General features: G+C 39.4%; 6 protein-coding genes across 6 annotated transcripts; 2 read left to right on the plus strand and 4 right to left on the minus strand. All coding sequences in view use genetic code 12, as the record gives it.

Moving 5' to 3' along the window:
* Nucleotides 1-419: 419 nt before the first annotated feature.
* Nucleotides 420-1,784, minus strand: KGF57_005135 (uncharacterized protein; the record flags this gene model as incomplete). Its single annotated transcript, XM_051754719.1, has 1 exon — nucleotides 420-1,784. The coding sequence occupies one exon, from the start codon at nucleotides 1,782-1,784 to the stop codon at nucleotides 420-422; it is 1,365 nt and encodes a 454-aa protein (XP_051606452.1).
* A 1,500-nt stretch (nucleotides 1,785-3,284) lies between these two features.
* Nucleotides 3,285-4,940, plus strand: KGF57_005136 (uncharacterized protein; the record flags this gene model as incomplete). The annotated part of the gene is made up of 1 exon (XM_051754720.1): nucleotides 3,285-4,940. The coding sequence occupies one exon, from the start codon at nucleotides 3,285-3,287 to the stop codon at nucleotides 4,938-4,940; it is 1,656 nt and encodes a 551-aa protein (XP_051606453.1).
* Nucleotides 4,941-5,039: 99 nt separating this feature from the next.
* On the minus strand, nucleotides 5,040-5,801 carry ASF1 (nucleosome assembly factor; the record flags this gene model as incomplete). The annotated part of the gene is made up of 1 exon (XM_051754721.1): nucleotides 5,040-5,801. One exon carries the CDS (start codon nucleotides 5,799-5,801, stop codon nucleotides 5,040-5,042), a length of 762 nt encoding a protein of 253 aa, XP_051606454.1.
* Nucleotides 5,802-6,416: 615 nt separating this feature from the next.
* Nucleotides 6,417-7,223, minus strand: KGF57_005138 (uncharacterized protein; the record flags this gene model as incomplete). Its single annotated transcript, XM_051754723.1, has 1 exon — nucleotides 6,417-7,223. The coding sequence occupies one exon, from the start codon at nucleotides 7,221-7,223 to the stop codon at nucleotides 6,417-6,419; it is 807 nt and encodes a 268-aa protein (XP_051606455.1).
* Nucleotides 7,224-13,325: 6,102 nt separating this feature from the next.
* Nucleotides 13,326-15,656, plus strand: MNN12 (alpha-1,3-mannosyltransferase; the record flags this gene model as incomplete). The annotated part of the gene is made up of 1 exon (XM_051754724.1): nucleotides 13,326-15,656. One exon carries the CDS (start codon nucleotides 13,326-13,328, stop codon nucleotides 15,654-15,656), a length of 2,331 nt encoding a protein of 776 aa, XP_051606456.1.
* Nucleotides 15,657-16,245: 589 nt separating this feature from the next.
* KGF57_005140 (uncharacterized protein) lies at nucleotides 16,246-17,193 on the minus strand (the record flags this gene model as incomplete). Its single annotated transcript, XM_051754725.1, has 1 exon — nucleotides 16,246-17,193. The coding sequence occupies one exon, from the start codon at nucleotides 17,191-17,193 to the stop codon at nucleotides 16,246-16,248; it is 948 nt and encodes a 315-aa protein (XP_051606457.1).
* Between the last annotated feature and the right edge of the window lie 288 nt (nucleotides 17,194-17,481).

Genomic DNA, 17,481 nt, shown 5'->3' on the forward strand with positions numbered 1-17,481 from the left:
AATTAGTCGGATCATATAGAACAAGAGAAGACTGACCTGCAAAATGTAATCTTGGAATTGACTTACTGTTGTAGCCGCGGAGTGTATTGTGAAAAGCCTAGTAGAAGGCGATACTGCAATCTGCTCAAAGTTATAACAGCAACAGCTGCGCAAAGACTTATATCAACGTGGGTTCAGCTGTCCACATTTCTTGGCAATGTTTTGTGCTCAAAATTAAATTTAGTGATCACAAGACTGCATTGCCCTGTAGCTAAAGCTAGGAAGATGTGGTCTGCTTCTACAGTGAATACAGTTTTGGAAATGCCTATTCTCAACTGCTATACGTAATCGTGGTACCACTCAGAGAAATCAAATAGCAACACCAAATGTCAAATGCAATCTGTGAAAATTCATTACAAACGAACCTATATACTTCCCATCTACTGTGCCCACTCCAAAACCTTCAACGATGCAACTACAATAAATATTGTTGTTGGTAAGGTTAACACGACATACCCCCAGAACAATACACCAGACATTTCCTTTTGATAAATTCCATTCAATTGAGATATTTGACTCAATTGAATAGCTGGTGGGCTAATAGTCAAGATGAATGCGACAATAAGGAAAATAGGATCATCCAAGATGGAGATGTTGATGTATTTCACACAGGCAGCAATAACAGGCAACAAGATGATCGGTGGCAAGATCATTCTTGACATTAAGGAGCCAAACAACATACGGTTGTAGTGTTTTGATGCTGGTGGAATATCTGCTGCTGGATACAAGTTTGACCCCAACACAATCAAGATTAAGGGGATTGAAACCGAGCCCAAACCAAATATAGCTTCCGTTAAAGTGTTGTGGATAAATGAACCATCACCATTCTCTTCTCCGGACTGGAAAAACACCTTCTGTAAGGGTGTTGAAGCAACAATAACGCTTAGAAACATGGCCCACAAAGGGGGATTCATAAATGAAAGAAACTGCTTGATACCTGGTAATTCTGCAAATTTGGCTAAAAGCGAAGATGGCTTTTCTTGAGTCACCACTTCCTGCTGCTCTTCATGCTGAGTTGATTCTTGTGATTCATTGCTATTCTCATCCGAGCTTGGCTCAACTTCAGAAGCCCTCTGTTCTCCCTCTTCAATGTATAATGCATCCTCGGCTGATAACAACCGAGCTGTTTCTGACTCAATAACAGCGCCATGCTTATTGTAATAAGTATTCAACTCCACGTGTGATCGTTTCCTCAACAAAAAATTGAATCCCCATGACCATCTCAAGATTTGACCCAATTGTTGGAAGATCAAGAGATACAAAATACCTCTACCGGCAACCTTGTCGCTATCATCTTCAGGTACATCCTCCCATAATAGTCCAGGCAAGGTGTATGCCAAACTCAAAGTAAGCGAGACTGGTAATGAATTTGAGTTACCAAATACTGCCATAGCAGTGACGAAATCGGTTTCCGGCTCATTCAACGACAAGAACCACGAAGTACCTCTTGAACACCCGTACGAAATAAAAGTCGACACGGCAAAAAAGATGGGTATGATGGCAAGATCAATAAGCTTCGATAGACTTAGCGAGCTAGCCAATTTGGAAAAGATAAGACATGGTGTGAATAAATCAACATTTAATGAACTTAGAAGTTTTTGCCCCTGGGTGTTTAATAAACCAGTCTTGGCAGCTAAAAACCCAGCAAAACAAACGATTACAACTTCTAGGACAGCCTCAAAAGTTAAATATGAGATATCGAGGTACGAAAGCGATTTAGCGAGGTCGGATAGCAGATCTCTCATCAAATGGGTAAAATTAGTTGCTTAGCAGAAGATAATGTGTGCGTATGTGTTTGCAAGTCTTCACTAATAAATAATGGGGTTACTACTTGGGCGAGAAAAGATTCGTTGGAGTAGCGCACAGATAAAGAATACTTGACAGTTTTGAGTTGCGAGTTTTGAGTTGTCAGTTTTGAGTTGTGAGTGACTAAGTGTTTGGTGATTGAATATTTTTGATATGCAAAAACTTTCGTTGCGTCCTGTTGTGTGTAGTTATATAATTTTCGATAATTGTGGCACAATCGAAGAAAGAGTGAAGAAAAAAAAAAACAACAAAAGATAAATGACGTTCCGCTGCGGTTAAGTTTGGAATGAAATAGAACAACATCGATATTACCAGCAATAAATCTCTGAGGCAGTCGCTGTTGAGTGTAAGTAGTTACTATTCGTAGATAAAAAGCGGGGAAACAGGTGATCTCATGAATTGTTTTATTGCTATTGCATATAAATTAAAAAACAGGTAAATCTCCAATAAAAATGAAACGGCGCTGCAGCAAACTCAAGAAAGTGCGTGTTCTTCTTACCAAAAATGTAATTAAAGGAATTGCTTATCTTTGTATCCTCGATGCGTAAAGCTCCAACACCCAAAAACTCCGAAGTTGGTACTACTATGTGTAGCTATACAACTAACAGTAGGCTTCAAAGACAGCACGATCGGTCGAAACTCTATTCTATCCATTCTATACAAAGATGTTCCCGACCACGGGGTCTGTTTGAGAGGCATAATATCTCTGCATTTTTCAAAATAATTTCCCCTTCCAACTGCTTTGCTAGCAGTCACAAAAAAAAAAAAAAATAAAAACTTGAAAAGTATAGCACACGAGGTTAAATATTCGAGCACGTGCGCATATTTTAACTCCTTTTCAGGTCATTATGTTGAATTGGCTGCGACTACAGTGTCGCAAATTAACAACATTGGACTTTACGACACGTAAAATTTGCTGATGATGAGCCAGTGACTAATGATGTCCAAACAGGCAAGTTGCGTACTTAGTACTCGAGTTAGTACTCGAGTTAGCACTCTTCGGAAGTAGCACTTTGCTCACGCAGAACGAACTACAGCTGCATTTCAACCTGAAAGTCTTTTCATTTTGGTGATGAAGAGGGGGTTCAACTGATTCCAAAGCATGTAAACAAATTTAACTGTGTCTCTTTTGGGCTATCTCATTGCTTTCATGTAGGCAAGAGTATCCCACTGACTTTATAGGTCTCATTTTGGGCTTCCTCTCGATACTCTGTATGGCGGAATAAACGCCAAACACGGGATTGGGTGAAACTAAAAAAAAAATTAAAAAAAAAAGAAAGAAAATCAAATCACAATAACAAAACCACAACAAATCCAAAATTTAACTCAAATCACAACTACTTATCATTGAACTGGATTCACTTGTATAGTTTCACACCTAACGCTATCACCATATTTACTCTCACGCATACCATATGCCTATATAACACTTTGTTTTGATGGGTCTACTACTGCACACGACACCAAAGCTACCGCATCAATCTCAAGATAGTAACTATAAAGCATCTTCGCCAGCACCATCCCAAACAAATCGGAATGAGCACCTAACACTACATCGACGCCATAAGGCAACACCCGAGAAAAGCAAGGTGTGGTTCAAGAGAAAAATTTTGTCTTCTGATGCCGACGAAACCGATGACACCGAGTACGGCGAATCTGTTGAGGACAATGGAAGTGCATCCGATTCCATAGAAAAAACACCATCCCCAAGGAAGCCAATCCAGTTACCGGGCCAAAAATTTTTTGAGTTTGCTTCTACTCCAATCAATCCAGATTCAACTGTATCTTTTCTTTCGCCAATGAGGATGTTGAATGACTTGCACTTGAAATCGCAAGTATTTGATACAGAGTCAGATGCTTCAGATGATATCCATACTGATGCAGAAGGTAACATGGTGGAAACGATACAAGAACAAAGCGACAATGAAGTTGGTCTAGACGATGATGGAAACTCTGTTGGAAACAAGACAATGATTAACAATTCAGATGAATCAGATGATGAGTTCCCCATTTCACCTCCCAAATTCATCAATAGAAAGAAGAGGATGCACCTGGATGCTATTGAGTCCAAAATTGTGACTCCGCTTACGCTGCAAGATTCTCACATGTCTATATGCAATACCACCGCCCATACAGCCAATTCTTCAACTTTGAAGTTGAGTTTCTCAACAAATGACTCTACACCGTGCCCTCCTCAACCCAAACGAAAGAAACTCAAGTTCAAACATGCGTCCACGGAAACCATATTGGATTTGAACTACGCACGCAAGACATCGTTACAAGAACTAGCGCACAGACCGCAAGGACCCTTACAATCGCTTGACGATCATGATGATGATGACGATGACCATGATGATGAAGAGAAAGAAGAAGAAGAAGAAGCGGAAGAAGCGGAAGACGACTACAAAAACAATTCAAACTCGTTCGATAACCACAATGGCTTGGAATCTACGCCAATATCACAATCTACACCAACTTCACTGAGAGCATCAACTCCACCACTACCGCCACCTCCATCTTCTACCGCCACCACGCAAGAATACGGTCCTAGTGTGAATGGCTACAAATTTGTGCGTCAAAGGCCGAGTTCATTTCAGTTCAAATATGAAACCCCTATTAATGGGAATAGATATGCTCAAATGCGCCATTCATATTGCAAACAGAATTATAGCGTGGTAGGAGAGTTGCCTGTGACATCAGCGGGAATGATGGATGAAGACGGTGTGCATGTTGGAGACAGACGAATTAACGACCCATACCTTACTTCGCAGTACACAGAGACAGCGTCGGTGAATGACAGGATAAGACTTGACTATCACAATAATTTGAAACTACCTTTACCCCCACCTTATTTTGATCAAGACAATCTTTCAACTGACCAAATCAAGCATCTTATAACTCAAGATTCTTTGAAACAATTCTATGACATGATAGTTCAGGGCTCAATGTTGGATTTGTTGAGACAAGAACGTATCAAGTGGCATCCCGACAAATGGGTGGGCAAGTTGAGACAATATCCTCATACGAATATATCTTTACCCATCATTGACCGATTGAGTCAGACGATAAATGCATTGATCGACAATTACAATTAAAGGACTTTTCGCAAATGTTGTAGCAGTGTGTACATCATAGTAACTAATGCCACTATTTTCTTTTTTTTTTTTGAGAGAGATCTACTAATACAGTGTTTATTAACTATCAGTCGGCGTATCTACCTCAATAGCTACTTCTGACGCAGCCGTTGCAGGTGGCGTGGCATTCTGTTCCTTATCATTCAACGTGGACACTTCCTCTTCTAAATCCTCAGCTTCCAAATCGACCTCACCATCGCCATTCGCCTCTTCCTCTTCCAAATCCTCCTCATCAGCTCCGCCGTCCTCCTCTTCGTCTTCGTCTTCTTCTTCATCTTCTTCCTCATCTTCATCTTCTTCCTCATCCTCATCCTCTCCTTCTTGTTGCTCAGGAGGGTACTCATCGGCGGCACCTTCATTATCCCAAACTATATTGAACCTCGTAACCCTTGGTTTCTCAGCCAAAATATTTCTCACAACATGGTCAACTTGTACCTTAGCTGGTGGATTCTCCCTCAACTCCTCAGTATCATACTCGTTATTCACATAATACCCCACTCGGACAAACTCTCGATCATTATACGAGCAACTAAGAATAATAACAGTCACACTTACCAATTCACTAGCAGGAATCAATTCAGGGCTTGGTGCATCAGCAGTGAACAAGAAGGAATTGACACCCACTGGCACTGGCCCAACTAAAATCGAATCAAGCTCCTGATCGTGATCTAGCGAATCTGATGACCCGACATAGGTTAGTTTCCACTCGAGATCCTCCTTCAACGGTTCGAGACATTCAAATGTGATTTGAAATTCGTATGGATCGCTGAATTTGGCGGGGTTGTTGAGCACCTCGATTCCAGTAAGTGACACAATTGACATGTCGAGGTGTGCGTGCGTGTGTGTGTGTGTGTGTGTGTGTGTGTGTAGGTGCTGTGGAAGCAGTTAGATATCTGAGACGTTGAATGGTCGTTTGACTTTCTCAGCTATTTTTCTCGTGGATTCTGTGATGTGGGTTTTTAAGACGCGTTGGATTGGAAAAAGACAATAGAAAAGTTTCTGAACTTTTTTGGGCGTGGTTTTTGTGCTCGTACAGAACCAGAGAGAAGGTTTGCAAAGGTGGAATATGAAAAGAGAATTGAGAAGAGGAAGAGGAAGCTAACTGAATCTTAGCTGAATTGTTTCCGATATGAAATTGCAACCTACGATATGAATTTATAGGATGTGACTACTTTTCATTCAACCTTGGACTATAGATCACTAAATAAAGATAGAGTTGATGACTTTGACACCACCAGTAACCGAAATGAAAACGAAAAAAAAAATGAAAATGAAAACGAAAAAAAATGAAAACCAAACAAGATCATCGGAGGTGGAACTCCAATGAGACCGCAACTAGAGAACCTGCTCTAGTCTCAAACGAAGTAATCAGAAAATTCCACCCAAATTATGCACATCTTGAAAACCTTCTATAGCCAAAGAGACACCTTTCCCTACCTAATCACACTCTTCATCTTTGAAAATAATCACAATTTCAATCTCTTTACACTTGGAATCAATTGATGCATCATACAACTTCCAAAGACCACAATCGTCAACTGGACATTCCCAAAAGCTGGTGCATCCATTCAATGCCAACAAGTAATAATCATCCTTGTATTCAATGGACCATCCCTTGTTGTACAATGCATCTGGTTGGACTGGTGAATCAAATTGGAATTGGTGGTTGGCAACAATCTCTCCAGTTCTGTATTTACCATCCTTCAAAATGGAATCACATAAAGTGAAGAAGTCAGTAGTACAGTCGGAAGTTTCAGTAATGGAACAGTAAGGATGACACAAGCTGGACAATCCGTATGGCGATGGGGTTGGCTTTGGGGTTGGCTTTGGCTTGGGTTTGTACCAACGTTTCTTCTTGTCATCGCAATCGCTAATTGGTTCAGGCTCAACACATGGGGTGGTGGTTGGTGCACATGGTGTGGTGCTAGTGGTAGTGTGACATCCGCAATCAACTGTAACTCCGTTATGTTCCAATTGACCATCTGGCAATTCAAACACCAAGTAGATCGCATCATCGTCATTGCACAACTCTTTGACACCTAACGCAAACTCACCACTGAAAGTAGTGACATCACTGTCTTGACAGCATGCAGTAGTGGTGGGTGCACAGGGAGCAGTGGTTGGCTCACAGGGGGTAGTGGTGGGTTCGCAGTCTGGTTCAGTGATTGGTCTTGGTCTGACGTAGCCAGCTTGAGCAGCAGAAACTAAAGCCAAAGCAACAGATACGATAGTAGAGTATTGCATAGTGTATTGATTGATGATGAAGGAGGTTGTATTGATGAGTTGAGAATTCGTAAAGCTAAGGCGGGAATTGGATGGATATTTATAGTGAATCGAATGCGTTGAAAATCATACACAGCGGGGACCATGAATTCAACGAAAACTGTCCATCTCCACCAAACACATCCATATCGGACATTGTCACCATCCGCAATTGAAGAAGCGGCCCGTGGGAATTTGAACACACTGCCAAAAAAAAACATTTGAATGTGTGCATGGGCCCGACAGTGAAAAGCCTGTGGCTTGAAACACTTCGCCGAGTTCCACATGTCCTTTCCCGCCTCCGACAATATCTCTCTCAATTACATCTGTGTCTGTGTGGTAGACATTGCAGTGCCACACGTTGGTAGGTATATCCAGATACCACACACACACACACATACACACGGAAGAAAAAAAGTGAACACACGAGGAAAATCACGTTTCTCTTCCACATCACAATAACGGCCAATGTATCAGGTTCTCGCCATGTGTTTGATCACAGACAAGTGTGTTAATAATTAGATACACGCCTGCGGGGAGGGGGAACATATGTTTGTGTGTGCAATTTCCAATGTATGTGCTCACTCAAGAGTACACATGTGGCAGGAAGGACCTTCAGCACACTCATTATTCATAACTCTTCAAGAATTCGCCTCTCTTTGCATAAAAGTAGTGGTGCTTATTTGATTTCCCTCTCGTTGGTGGTGTAAATGTAATTTTCTTGCAACACTAAATTTTTCAAGTAATCTTTTTGATGAAATGAATGTAAGCCCATACTCATCACGAGCTATAGTACCGTAGTTCTTCGCAATATGAGCTTACTGTCAATTCAAGTTTCCATCTTTTCCTTCGTTGTGTGGGTATACTCGCTTCCTTTGTTTTCAAAATGTCTTTTTCTCAACAAATCATTGGTGGTCACGATAATTGCACGTGATCTACCACAAAATCACATCAAACTGCAAAATCTGAGCACATTGGTGGCTTAGTAAAAGCCCAAACAACAAATCAATAGCTTATATTGCTAGTTTGTTAATGGAATAACACTACAACACAGACAATTGAGTCGCCGACCAAGTGTCTATTGGCCAAGAGTTTATCTTTGCCCAAAGGAATATGTTCAAATTCGATGCACCCTAATCTCTGTACACCGTAAAGCTTGCCGGGTGGGTAGAGTATCACACAGGTAGTGCCTTTGCAAGTGTGTTGAGTCGAATTACAGAACTGTGGATGCTCAGCGCAACCCCCTTTTTTTTCTTTTTTCAGCAAGGGCATTGAGGTGCTTCTATTCCTTGATCATTTTTCCATACAAGAAGACCTTTTGAAAATCTTGCAGCGCAAACATTTTGAGTACAATAGCTCACTAGCGAAAGAATGCAAGTGGTGACATCTCCTTTTGAACGAGTCTTTTTAGAGCTCACGAATCTTTATCGGCTTTTCCCCACCTGGGCCTACCTTTCACTTGTTTTTCTTTTGGGGCGAGTCCACAAGAGGGGCAAAGAGGTACTATCTGCTAGCAGAACCAGAGTTCAGGATAAAGTGGCACACTTCTTTTCATACGTTTTCCAAAGACAACAGTTAAACAGCTTCAAAAGGATTGAAGTGAAAGAAGGCTTTGCTAAATGAACACGAGTGGACGCTTACACAATGATTTTATTCTTAAACTCAACTACTTCGTCATTGTACTATATGTGTCTATCTAGCTTGTCTCAAGTAGCCTGATATTGCTGATATTGCTGATATTGCTGATATTGCCTTCACATCAAATCAGCCCAACAAAGTGTTTATCAATACCATAAGCACCACAAGCAACTTGTTCATAAATCCTCTCTGCGCACCAGCCTTGTACGTACTCGCTGGCACATATGGTGTTCCACTTACACATTCCCATCTTTGAGTTTCGTAAGCGGCTCCCGTATAAGCTGCCAGCCCATGTGCGTTTGTGCACCAAATGCCAATAATATCAGTGTTTGCCATTACAAATGATTCGTGGTTGTTGTGAGTTATAGATTAGTGTTGCACGCTAGTGATTAAATCCTTTTGTTGAAAAGAAGGAAATAAAGTCACACGAAGAGATTCTTCTAGTCTATTTATAAGGAAGCCCCATGTTCGTCGTACTAGCTTGTGTCATGGTTTTGTGGTTATGATATTTTCTTGCCTGTCATTGCAAATGCCATGGTTACCAGTCTTTTTTTCTTTTTCTTTTTTTTTTTTAGTTACACACAGGGCAATACATTTTAATAGCCATTAAGGGATTGAGCAAACAAGGGTTGACAAATTCAGGTAGTTGCCTTATCAAAAAGCGACCGAATTGATTGTGTCAATTAACAAAATGTGTGGGACAATATTTTCTTGGTTTTTGACACTCACATCAAAAGATATTATAAATGGGCGTTTCAAAACTGTAAAAAAAGCGCACTGCACCAACTAATTGATAAAAGGTTACAGGATAAAGAGATATGCTGTTATTTTGTTTTGCGAGTCACCAAGTTTTGTTTTTTTTTTGGTACGGCTCCAAAAATTCGTTTATATGATATGGTTATACGAGAGAAATTTTCGTAAATATTTTGCGCCTTGGCTTGTTCACAAAAGGACACTCTTGACTCGTCCTTGTAAAACAAACAACACAACAAGGGTAAATCATCGACGACTAAAGCTAAAGCAACTGCAGCTGTTACGATAAGGAGGCTATTCTATTTCCTTTCTTCAAGAAGTGAATTTACATTCACACGAAAATAAATCGAAGTCCATTTCCATTGACAAAACATGCAGCACTTTGATCTTCACACATTCCACTCCCAGAAGCATGAGCTCCATGGTGCATGGAACAGTCGATGGCTATCATTGTTTGACTAGCAATGGATATAAGCCTCTCAAAGTTTTGGAGATGTAACCAAACATTGGCGAATAATCTATTATGAGAGGGAAACTCGGGTCTACATACGCTGAGAGTGAATTAAAACCGGTGGATATCAGAGTTGCAAAACTTTGCGAGTTGTGAGTTCCACTTAACACCTTTCTTGCTCTCTCTTGCCTCCACTACATATCGCAACAGCTTAGTTTCTATCTTAGAACTCTACTCTAAATCACAATTGTACATCATATCTAGTTGTGCGATGACTAAGCTCTTTGCTTTCGCTGATCCAGAAATCTAATGAGTTTTAAGATACTTCTCACACCAAGATTTCAGCAAGTCTTTTGAATGTCGCGTTTATTTTTTTTTTTTTTTAACATTTTTGACCGTGTCAAAGTTTTAGTGATAGTGTCTATCTGCTTCGTACTTTCTACAAAGGATAAGCTTGAGTCTAAACTCTGGTAGCCAATTTTTTAAGTTTGCCAAGGAATTAAAAATGCTTAATTGGTATTCAATACGCTGTGAGCATGCATGTGATGCAAAATCACAACGTAACAGTACTGGTCTTCTACACAAAAGCGAAAAGAAACGACGATCAAAATGAGGGTTAGTCTTTGATGATCGAGGCGGACTTTACGCGTTCGAGATGGAAGTTGCGTAAGCTCAATAATTCTTTGGTTCTCTTGGGACCACAGTGTTGGCTCTGCAAAAGGGTTGTTCATTGTGTACGCGTTTGTATTGCCGGAAAAGCCTCTGATACATTCTGTTGTGAAATTAATAACAATAAAGTTGTGCTGTTAAAGGCAAGCGAGTTTATCGGGTGCGCGTGTGCCTTAAGTTAGTCTTGGGTAACACAAACAATACAATCTTACAATAGCGCTACACCAACGGATTTTTCTGAACAAAACAAAGCTGGAACAAGTGAACATACTTAGATTTTTTTTTTTAAGTGGGATGAGTTTTTACTGTCTTGGCAAATTTCATCCAAGTTGTATCTTTACCCAGCAAGTGGTATAGTTACACAAAGACTTTTTGTCAACAAAGCGCTTGCATTAGTGTGAACTCAATAAGCTTGCACGATCGTTGCATGTTAGTACATTCATTTGCAACGATCGTGCAAGCAAGTTAGTCATCAGTACAAAAAAAAAAGAGCACAATAGAGAATTAATTTGGACCACAAAACCAAATCTCTATTGTTCTCTTCATACATGCACAATGATTTTGATGAGATTGTTTTAATCATCTCTGTAGGCAATTTTGTGCCACTATAGATGAGAAACAATTGCACAACAAGTGGGCTTAAATTAGGTAAAATGCCGTACAGTATTTTACATCAACCAAAATAGGAACTAAACAGTACCAATACGGAACTTAGGTATTGTAATATTGGCAAAAATTAAAGGGTTTATATGTGAGAAAAGAGAGGGCCTATCTTTTTTTTCAAAAGAAGAGTGTTGGATGTACCTCCTGCTAGTTCCAAAGAGGGGTCAAGGTAATCTGTGTTGCAGCAAATTTGTCAGAACATATTGCTTCTAGCACTCTTCTCTACTGTATGAAAAAATCGCCTCATTGTGAGATTCTCACTCTCACATTTCAAACGTTGATGAAATGAGGAATGAGGGGAGAGCACAGCACAACAGAAAAGGTAGTGTCAGCTAGCAACGATTGCATAATGTGAAATCGATTTTCAGCGAGTGATAATCATATCCATGTTGTTGCCAAGATTTTACTTCAGCTACACTTGCTGTGGGAAGCAAGGGCAGTGGGAGATTATATTGAGGCACATCATACTTCTTATTCAAGGGAGTGAGATCCTTCTCTTAGTTACTCCTTGCATATGATGTAGAAAAAAATGCGTGTATATGGAGCCTATTTCACTATTTTACTATTTTACTATTGTTTTTTTTTTTTTTGTTTGTAAAACAGCCGCATTTGCAGGTACAACTATCTACACAAAAGGGTATTTAGTGTTGTTCTTAAGGAATACAAAAAAAAATAATAAAAAGTGTGGTTCCTTTATATAACCACATAAATTAATCCGAGAGAGTAACGTGAGGATGAATACTTTATATAGTTTGAGGAGTGGGAATGTAAACATGGCTGCAGCTATCAGCGGCTTCTAATGACGGTTAAAGCTGTTGCACAGTTGGTCAAGGGATAGCAACACTCTATCAAAGATAATATTTCAAACTGCAACAGCAACAGTAAAATTTTTAAACGTAAAAAGATAACAAAAGGTAAACAAATAAACCAAACAAGAGAGAGGAACCAAAACATATATACATATATATATATAAAAAGAAATTTTGTGTGTACTGCATATACGATAAGAGAAGTGCCTCACCAAGTATTAATAGTAACAATAAACAAAGATGATTATGTAATACGTGTGTAAATAAACCATACAATAAACAGAGTTGAGTCTGGCTAAAACGTACTTTACATTGGTGTATATAAACACGTATGATTATCCATATCTCAACCTGGAGAAGAGATACACTAGTTCCGGGAGTGCAGACTTTCCATCACTTTATATTTCAGCTAGAGCTACAACCATATTTATCGGACGTGTGTGCTCCACTAACAACAACAACATTCAACTGGACCAATATCATTTGTGTGCACGTGCGTTCTTGATTAAATATTTCACTGTCTATTACACAAACAAACAACTTTTTTTGTCCCTCTATTAAATACGCCGTTTTTGAAAGAGCTGAAAACAAAAAAAAAAAAAAATTTACTTTTAAACTTCACCAGCCATACATACAAAGTACAACAACAACATCAACAACACACATTCCAACACAACGTTTATTTTTTTATTTCAGTTTATTTTCAATTTATTTTATTTTATTTTTTTTTTTTTTTTGCCAAAAGTCATTTCACAAATATCAAAAATACTACCAACAAAACGGGATCTAAAAACCAAATCAGATCTCAACAACTTTTTCCTTTCTTTCGTTTCGTTTCGTTTCGTTTCGTTTCGTTTCGTTCTTCACATATACTTGCATCACAGCTTTACTCACGCACCTACACACACCAACACCAACACATTAACTTTTGCACATTCGCTTAATCATAGAGGTCTCGCTACTCCTAATCTATCGCAATTTTTATTAATACTTAATTCCATCATTACATTTAATTTGTTCTTAGGAGATTTGATCGTGCTCTCTCACATACAAAAGGCATTCCCAACTCACAACTAGTCCCTAACCCCCCCCTCCCTTATAATGATTGAAAAGTTCACTAAGAACAGATCTAACCAGCGCACATTTGTCTACTCAGGTGTAGTAATATGGCTAATTGCCATCAATATTTGGCTATTTTACACCTACCATTCGCGCAACAATGATCTGCATTACTTGTCCAAATCCTCAATTTACGACCAATACGACCCAGCAAACATTCAACCCCCACAGCAGTTGCTAGAGAAACCGTCGTCAGCGAAAACTTTCAAAGATGACATCACCATCAAACTATTACAAAAGCAACAACTGAAGGAGAAAGATGTACGTAAAATCGACGCTCACGCTTCCATCTACAACAAGATTTTCGCCAACCATGAGATTGACTCCATCTTTGGGAACTTGAATTTCCAACAACGGTGTGATTTGTTTTTCCAAAACTTGTTTATTGATGACAAGAATTGGATTTTCAGAGTTAATGAAAAGATTGAATTGGAAAATAAACTTGAATTTAAATTTAATGATTGGAGAAACAACCATTTGGAAGAATACAAAAAGAATTTCGCTGAGAAGCACAACAAGAACAAAGATGAGGTGGAAAAGACCCCTGAATTCGAAACTTTTATAAGAAAAGGTTATGAAGATTTTTGGAATCGAACCATGACTTATGAACAAAAGATAGTTGATCACGTGTCGATATTGAGGATTTTCAACAAGTGTTATCTTACAAGTGATAATACCACGCAAATCAAACGTACTCAAGAGTTTGTCAATAAGCAACATAAATTAATCCACGGCATCAATGTTGCTTCCAAAAGTGGCAAGGGTGTGCCATCATTTTCTTACACCAAACAAGAAAACCTCATCAATTTCAAATCAATTAAACATAGTGCATTTGAACATCGTGTGTACCCATGGTTATCATTTGAATACCCAATTTATGAACGGTTCACGGGGGAAGTGTTTTACAAACCACCACAAATGTCGAAATATGTCAATGATGAGTCACAAAAGACATCGAAATCGTACAAGGATTCCGAACAGATGGATTTCTTTTTGAACAGGTTCAAGAACAAATGTAATGGGAAGGGGATCGTCCTATCTATTGGAGATAGCCATGTTGATGATACTGTTCGATTGATCCATTTACTTCGAGCATTGAACAACAAATTACCTATTCAAATTGTCTACTATGATGATTTACTGGAAGATACCAAAAAGAAGATTGTCACTGCTGGACGTGAAGTTATTGCCACCTTACCCAAATCATTTGACAAAGTAGCTCAATATTTCCCTGACGATTACTTGCACAATGAAAAAGGTTTACCTGAACAGGAGATTTGGTTCGTCAACACATACAATGTCATCCACAGTGATTACAAGGACAAGTTTAAGAAATTCGCCAACAAGTTCCTTGCCACGTTTTTCAATTCGTTTGAAGAGATTATGTTGATTGATGCCGATACGGTTATGATGCAGACTCCAGAGTATTTCTTCAACTTGATGGGATATAAGGAATCAGGCACGTATTTCTACAAGGATAGAACCACATTTGAAACGAGACCCATGTCCGATGCGGTATTTTTCAAGAAATTGGGCCCATCCATCATCGACTCCGTCATGTTTGATATCCCAATCATGACCAAGTACACTCTTGATACTGACTTCTTTAAGGGGCTATTCCACTATCAAGAATCCGGTTTGGTTATGCTCAATCGTAAGATCCATTTCAATGCATTGTTGATGATGTTTCAACTAAACTTTTACGAACCAGTGACGAAGCGGAGTCATGGAGATAAGGAGTTGTTTTGGTTAGCCATGGCCATTTCCGGAGAAGAAAACTATGTATTTGACGACAATTATGCTGCAGCAATTGGAGTCAAGACACCACCGATGGACAGACCCAAGCCCGATGGCTCAACACCCCATGAATCAATTGAGTTGTGTTCGCCTCATCCGGGACATGTTTCTAGTGAAGATAATGCCCTTGTGTGGATCAATTCTGGGTTTTTATATTGTTCCAAATCACCCGGGTTAGATTTCGAAAAGGAGGCTGAACACAAGGATAGGTTGAAGCATTTACATTCAGCGGATGAGTTTAGGGCGTTTTATACTAGCCCCTTGCCTATCCAGTCGGCGATCATTCCTCCTATGGATTTGCACAATTGGGCCATCAATAATGACGATGAGCCTAGTCGTGGGTGGTTTATGGATAGTCGATATTGTTTGGGGTATATGTGGTGTGCATACTCGTCCATCGGTGGTAATACTAAATCGGGAGAGAATAATAAGCGTGTTGGAAGAGTTATTGACTTTAGTGTACGAGAACAGGAAATGTTTCAGTATTATGGAGATATTTGGGTAGGACTAGAATAGAGGAGAAGGAGGGGTGGAGTCGAGTGTGGTTACCGTGGATACATTTTATAGAGAGAGTTTAGATTAATATATTAGATTCGAAGAAGAAGAAGAAGAAGAAGAAGAAGAAGAAGTGGTTGTAGTAAATGTAATGGATCTGATCGTGTCAGGTGAAGGTCCAATAGTTCTCTACCATACGGCAGAGACCGATTGGTTAAGCCAAATAATGCATACTTTAAATCTCTCTCTATCTCTCTTTCTCTATCTCTCTCTCTCTATCTCTCATTCATATATATATATATATATGTATGTATGTATAAAAATCTAACTTTGGTTTTAGTAACAATAACAAGCGGCAATATTATATTCATTCACCTCACTCCCACAGACACAAAATCTCAAAACATTTCTCCAGAAGTAAACCATAAATGAAACCATACAACAGTGAAAACAAAAAATAAACAACAAAATAACAAATAAAACAGAGACAACCATACTGCATACCATCTTGCAAAGACATGGTATGGTGCTTGCTTGTGTGTGGGTGTGTGGGTGCGTGGGTGTGTGGGTGTGTGTATGTGTGAATATATAAGTGAGTGTGTGTTTAAGTCTACTTTCTCCATTTTGGAGATCTCAAAGTAGGAACTCCTCCCGCAGACTGTATTGATCTGATTGGTGGCGGTTGTTGTTGAGCTCTTCTAGGACCAGCTAAACTGCTTGCGCCACTTGCGCCACTAAAGGAACCATTTGGAGAACGAGTAGACCATGACTCATCACTTATCAACTCGGCATAAGAACAGCAATTCAACTGAGATTGAGTGTGTTTCAACTTGGGTGGACTATTTGGTGACATTGGCAACAAAGTGGGGATGTTGTCGCTGTTGGGGTCAAATGAGGTGATGAGTGAGTTCAAGGGGGTGAATGAGTCTTCAAGACGGTTGTTGAAAGAAGTGGTGGTCGATGATCTAGGTCTTTTGGTGAATGATCTTCTTCTGCCTGAAGAGGCGGTGCAGCTATGGATACTGCCAGTTAAATTGGAGATACTGGTGCTGCTGCTGCTGTTGTTTGGGTTCACAGTGGAGCTGTTGTTGTTGTTGTTGTTGTTGTTGTTGTTGTTGGTGGTGGTGGTGGTGGTGGCCGACGACGATGGGGTGTAGTTGTTCAAGGTGTTTGTGAGTGATATGATGGAGTTGGTTCTATGAGGGGAACAACAATCTTGGACTGAACGTTCGAAAATTGCTGGTGGTTCAATGCCGTATTGGTAAGGGTTGAGGTCATCCTTAGTTTCCCCATCCTCATCCTCTGCTTCTGCTTGTTCTCCTTTGGATAATTCATATCCATCAAAGGTAAACATCGGTGTTTTGTGACTCTCACTATGGTCCAACGACGAAGGGCTGGTTGGCAAAGCATATGTCTTGTCTTGTTGTTGTTGTTGTTGTTGCTTTTGTTGGGGCTGATTGGGATGGTGTTGTTTTGAGTTTGGTTTACTTACAGGAACAGTCCCGTCAAATGAAGATAAAGGGGTGTTGGTTTGTTTAGGTTGGAATTGGGTTGACATATTAGGCTGTGCTGTGTTTTTGGTTGTTGTTTGTGCGTTGAAAACTTTTGTTTAGTAGTAAAGTAGTTGTGGTTATTATGCATATATATATATATATATATATATATATATATTTAGCCAGATGGTAGAGGGGTGTAATGAATAAGTAAAGATGTGTTATAAATCTATCCCTTTCAGTGGAATGTGAACGACCGTTTTTTGGATTGGATTCGATTGGGAATGGGAATAGGATTGTTGAAAAAAAAAAAAAAAAAAAAAAAAAAAAAAAAAAAAAAAAAAAAAAAAAAA

This window comes from Candida theae (assembly GCF_024610275.1).
Source record: "Candida theae strain CBS 12239 chromosome Unknown scaffold25, whole genome shotgun sequence".
NCBI lineage: Eukaryota > Fungi > Ascomycota > Pichiomycetes > Serinales > Debaryomycetaceae > Lodderomyces > Lodderomyces theae.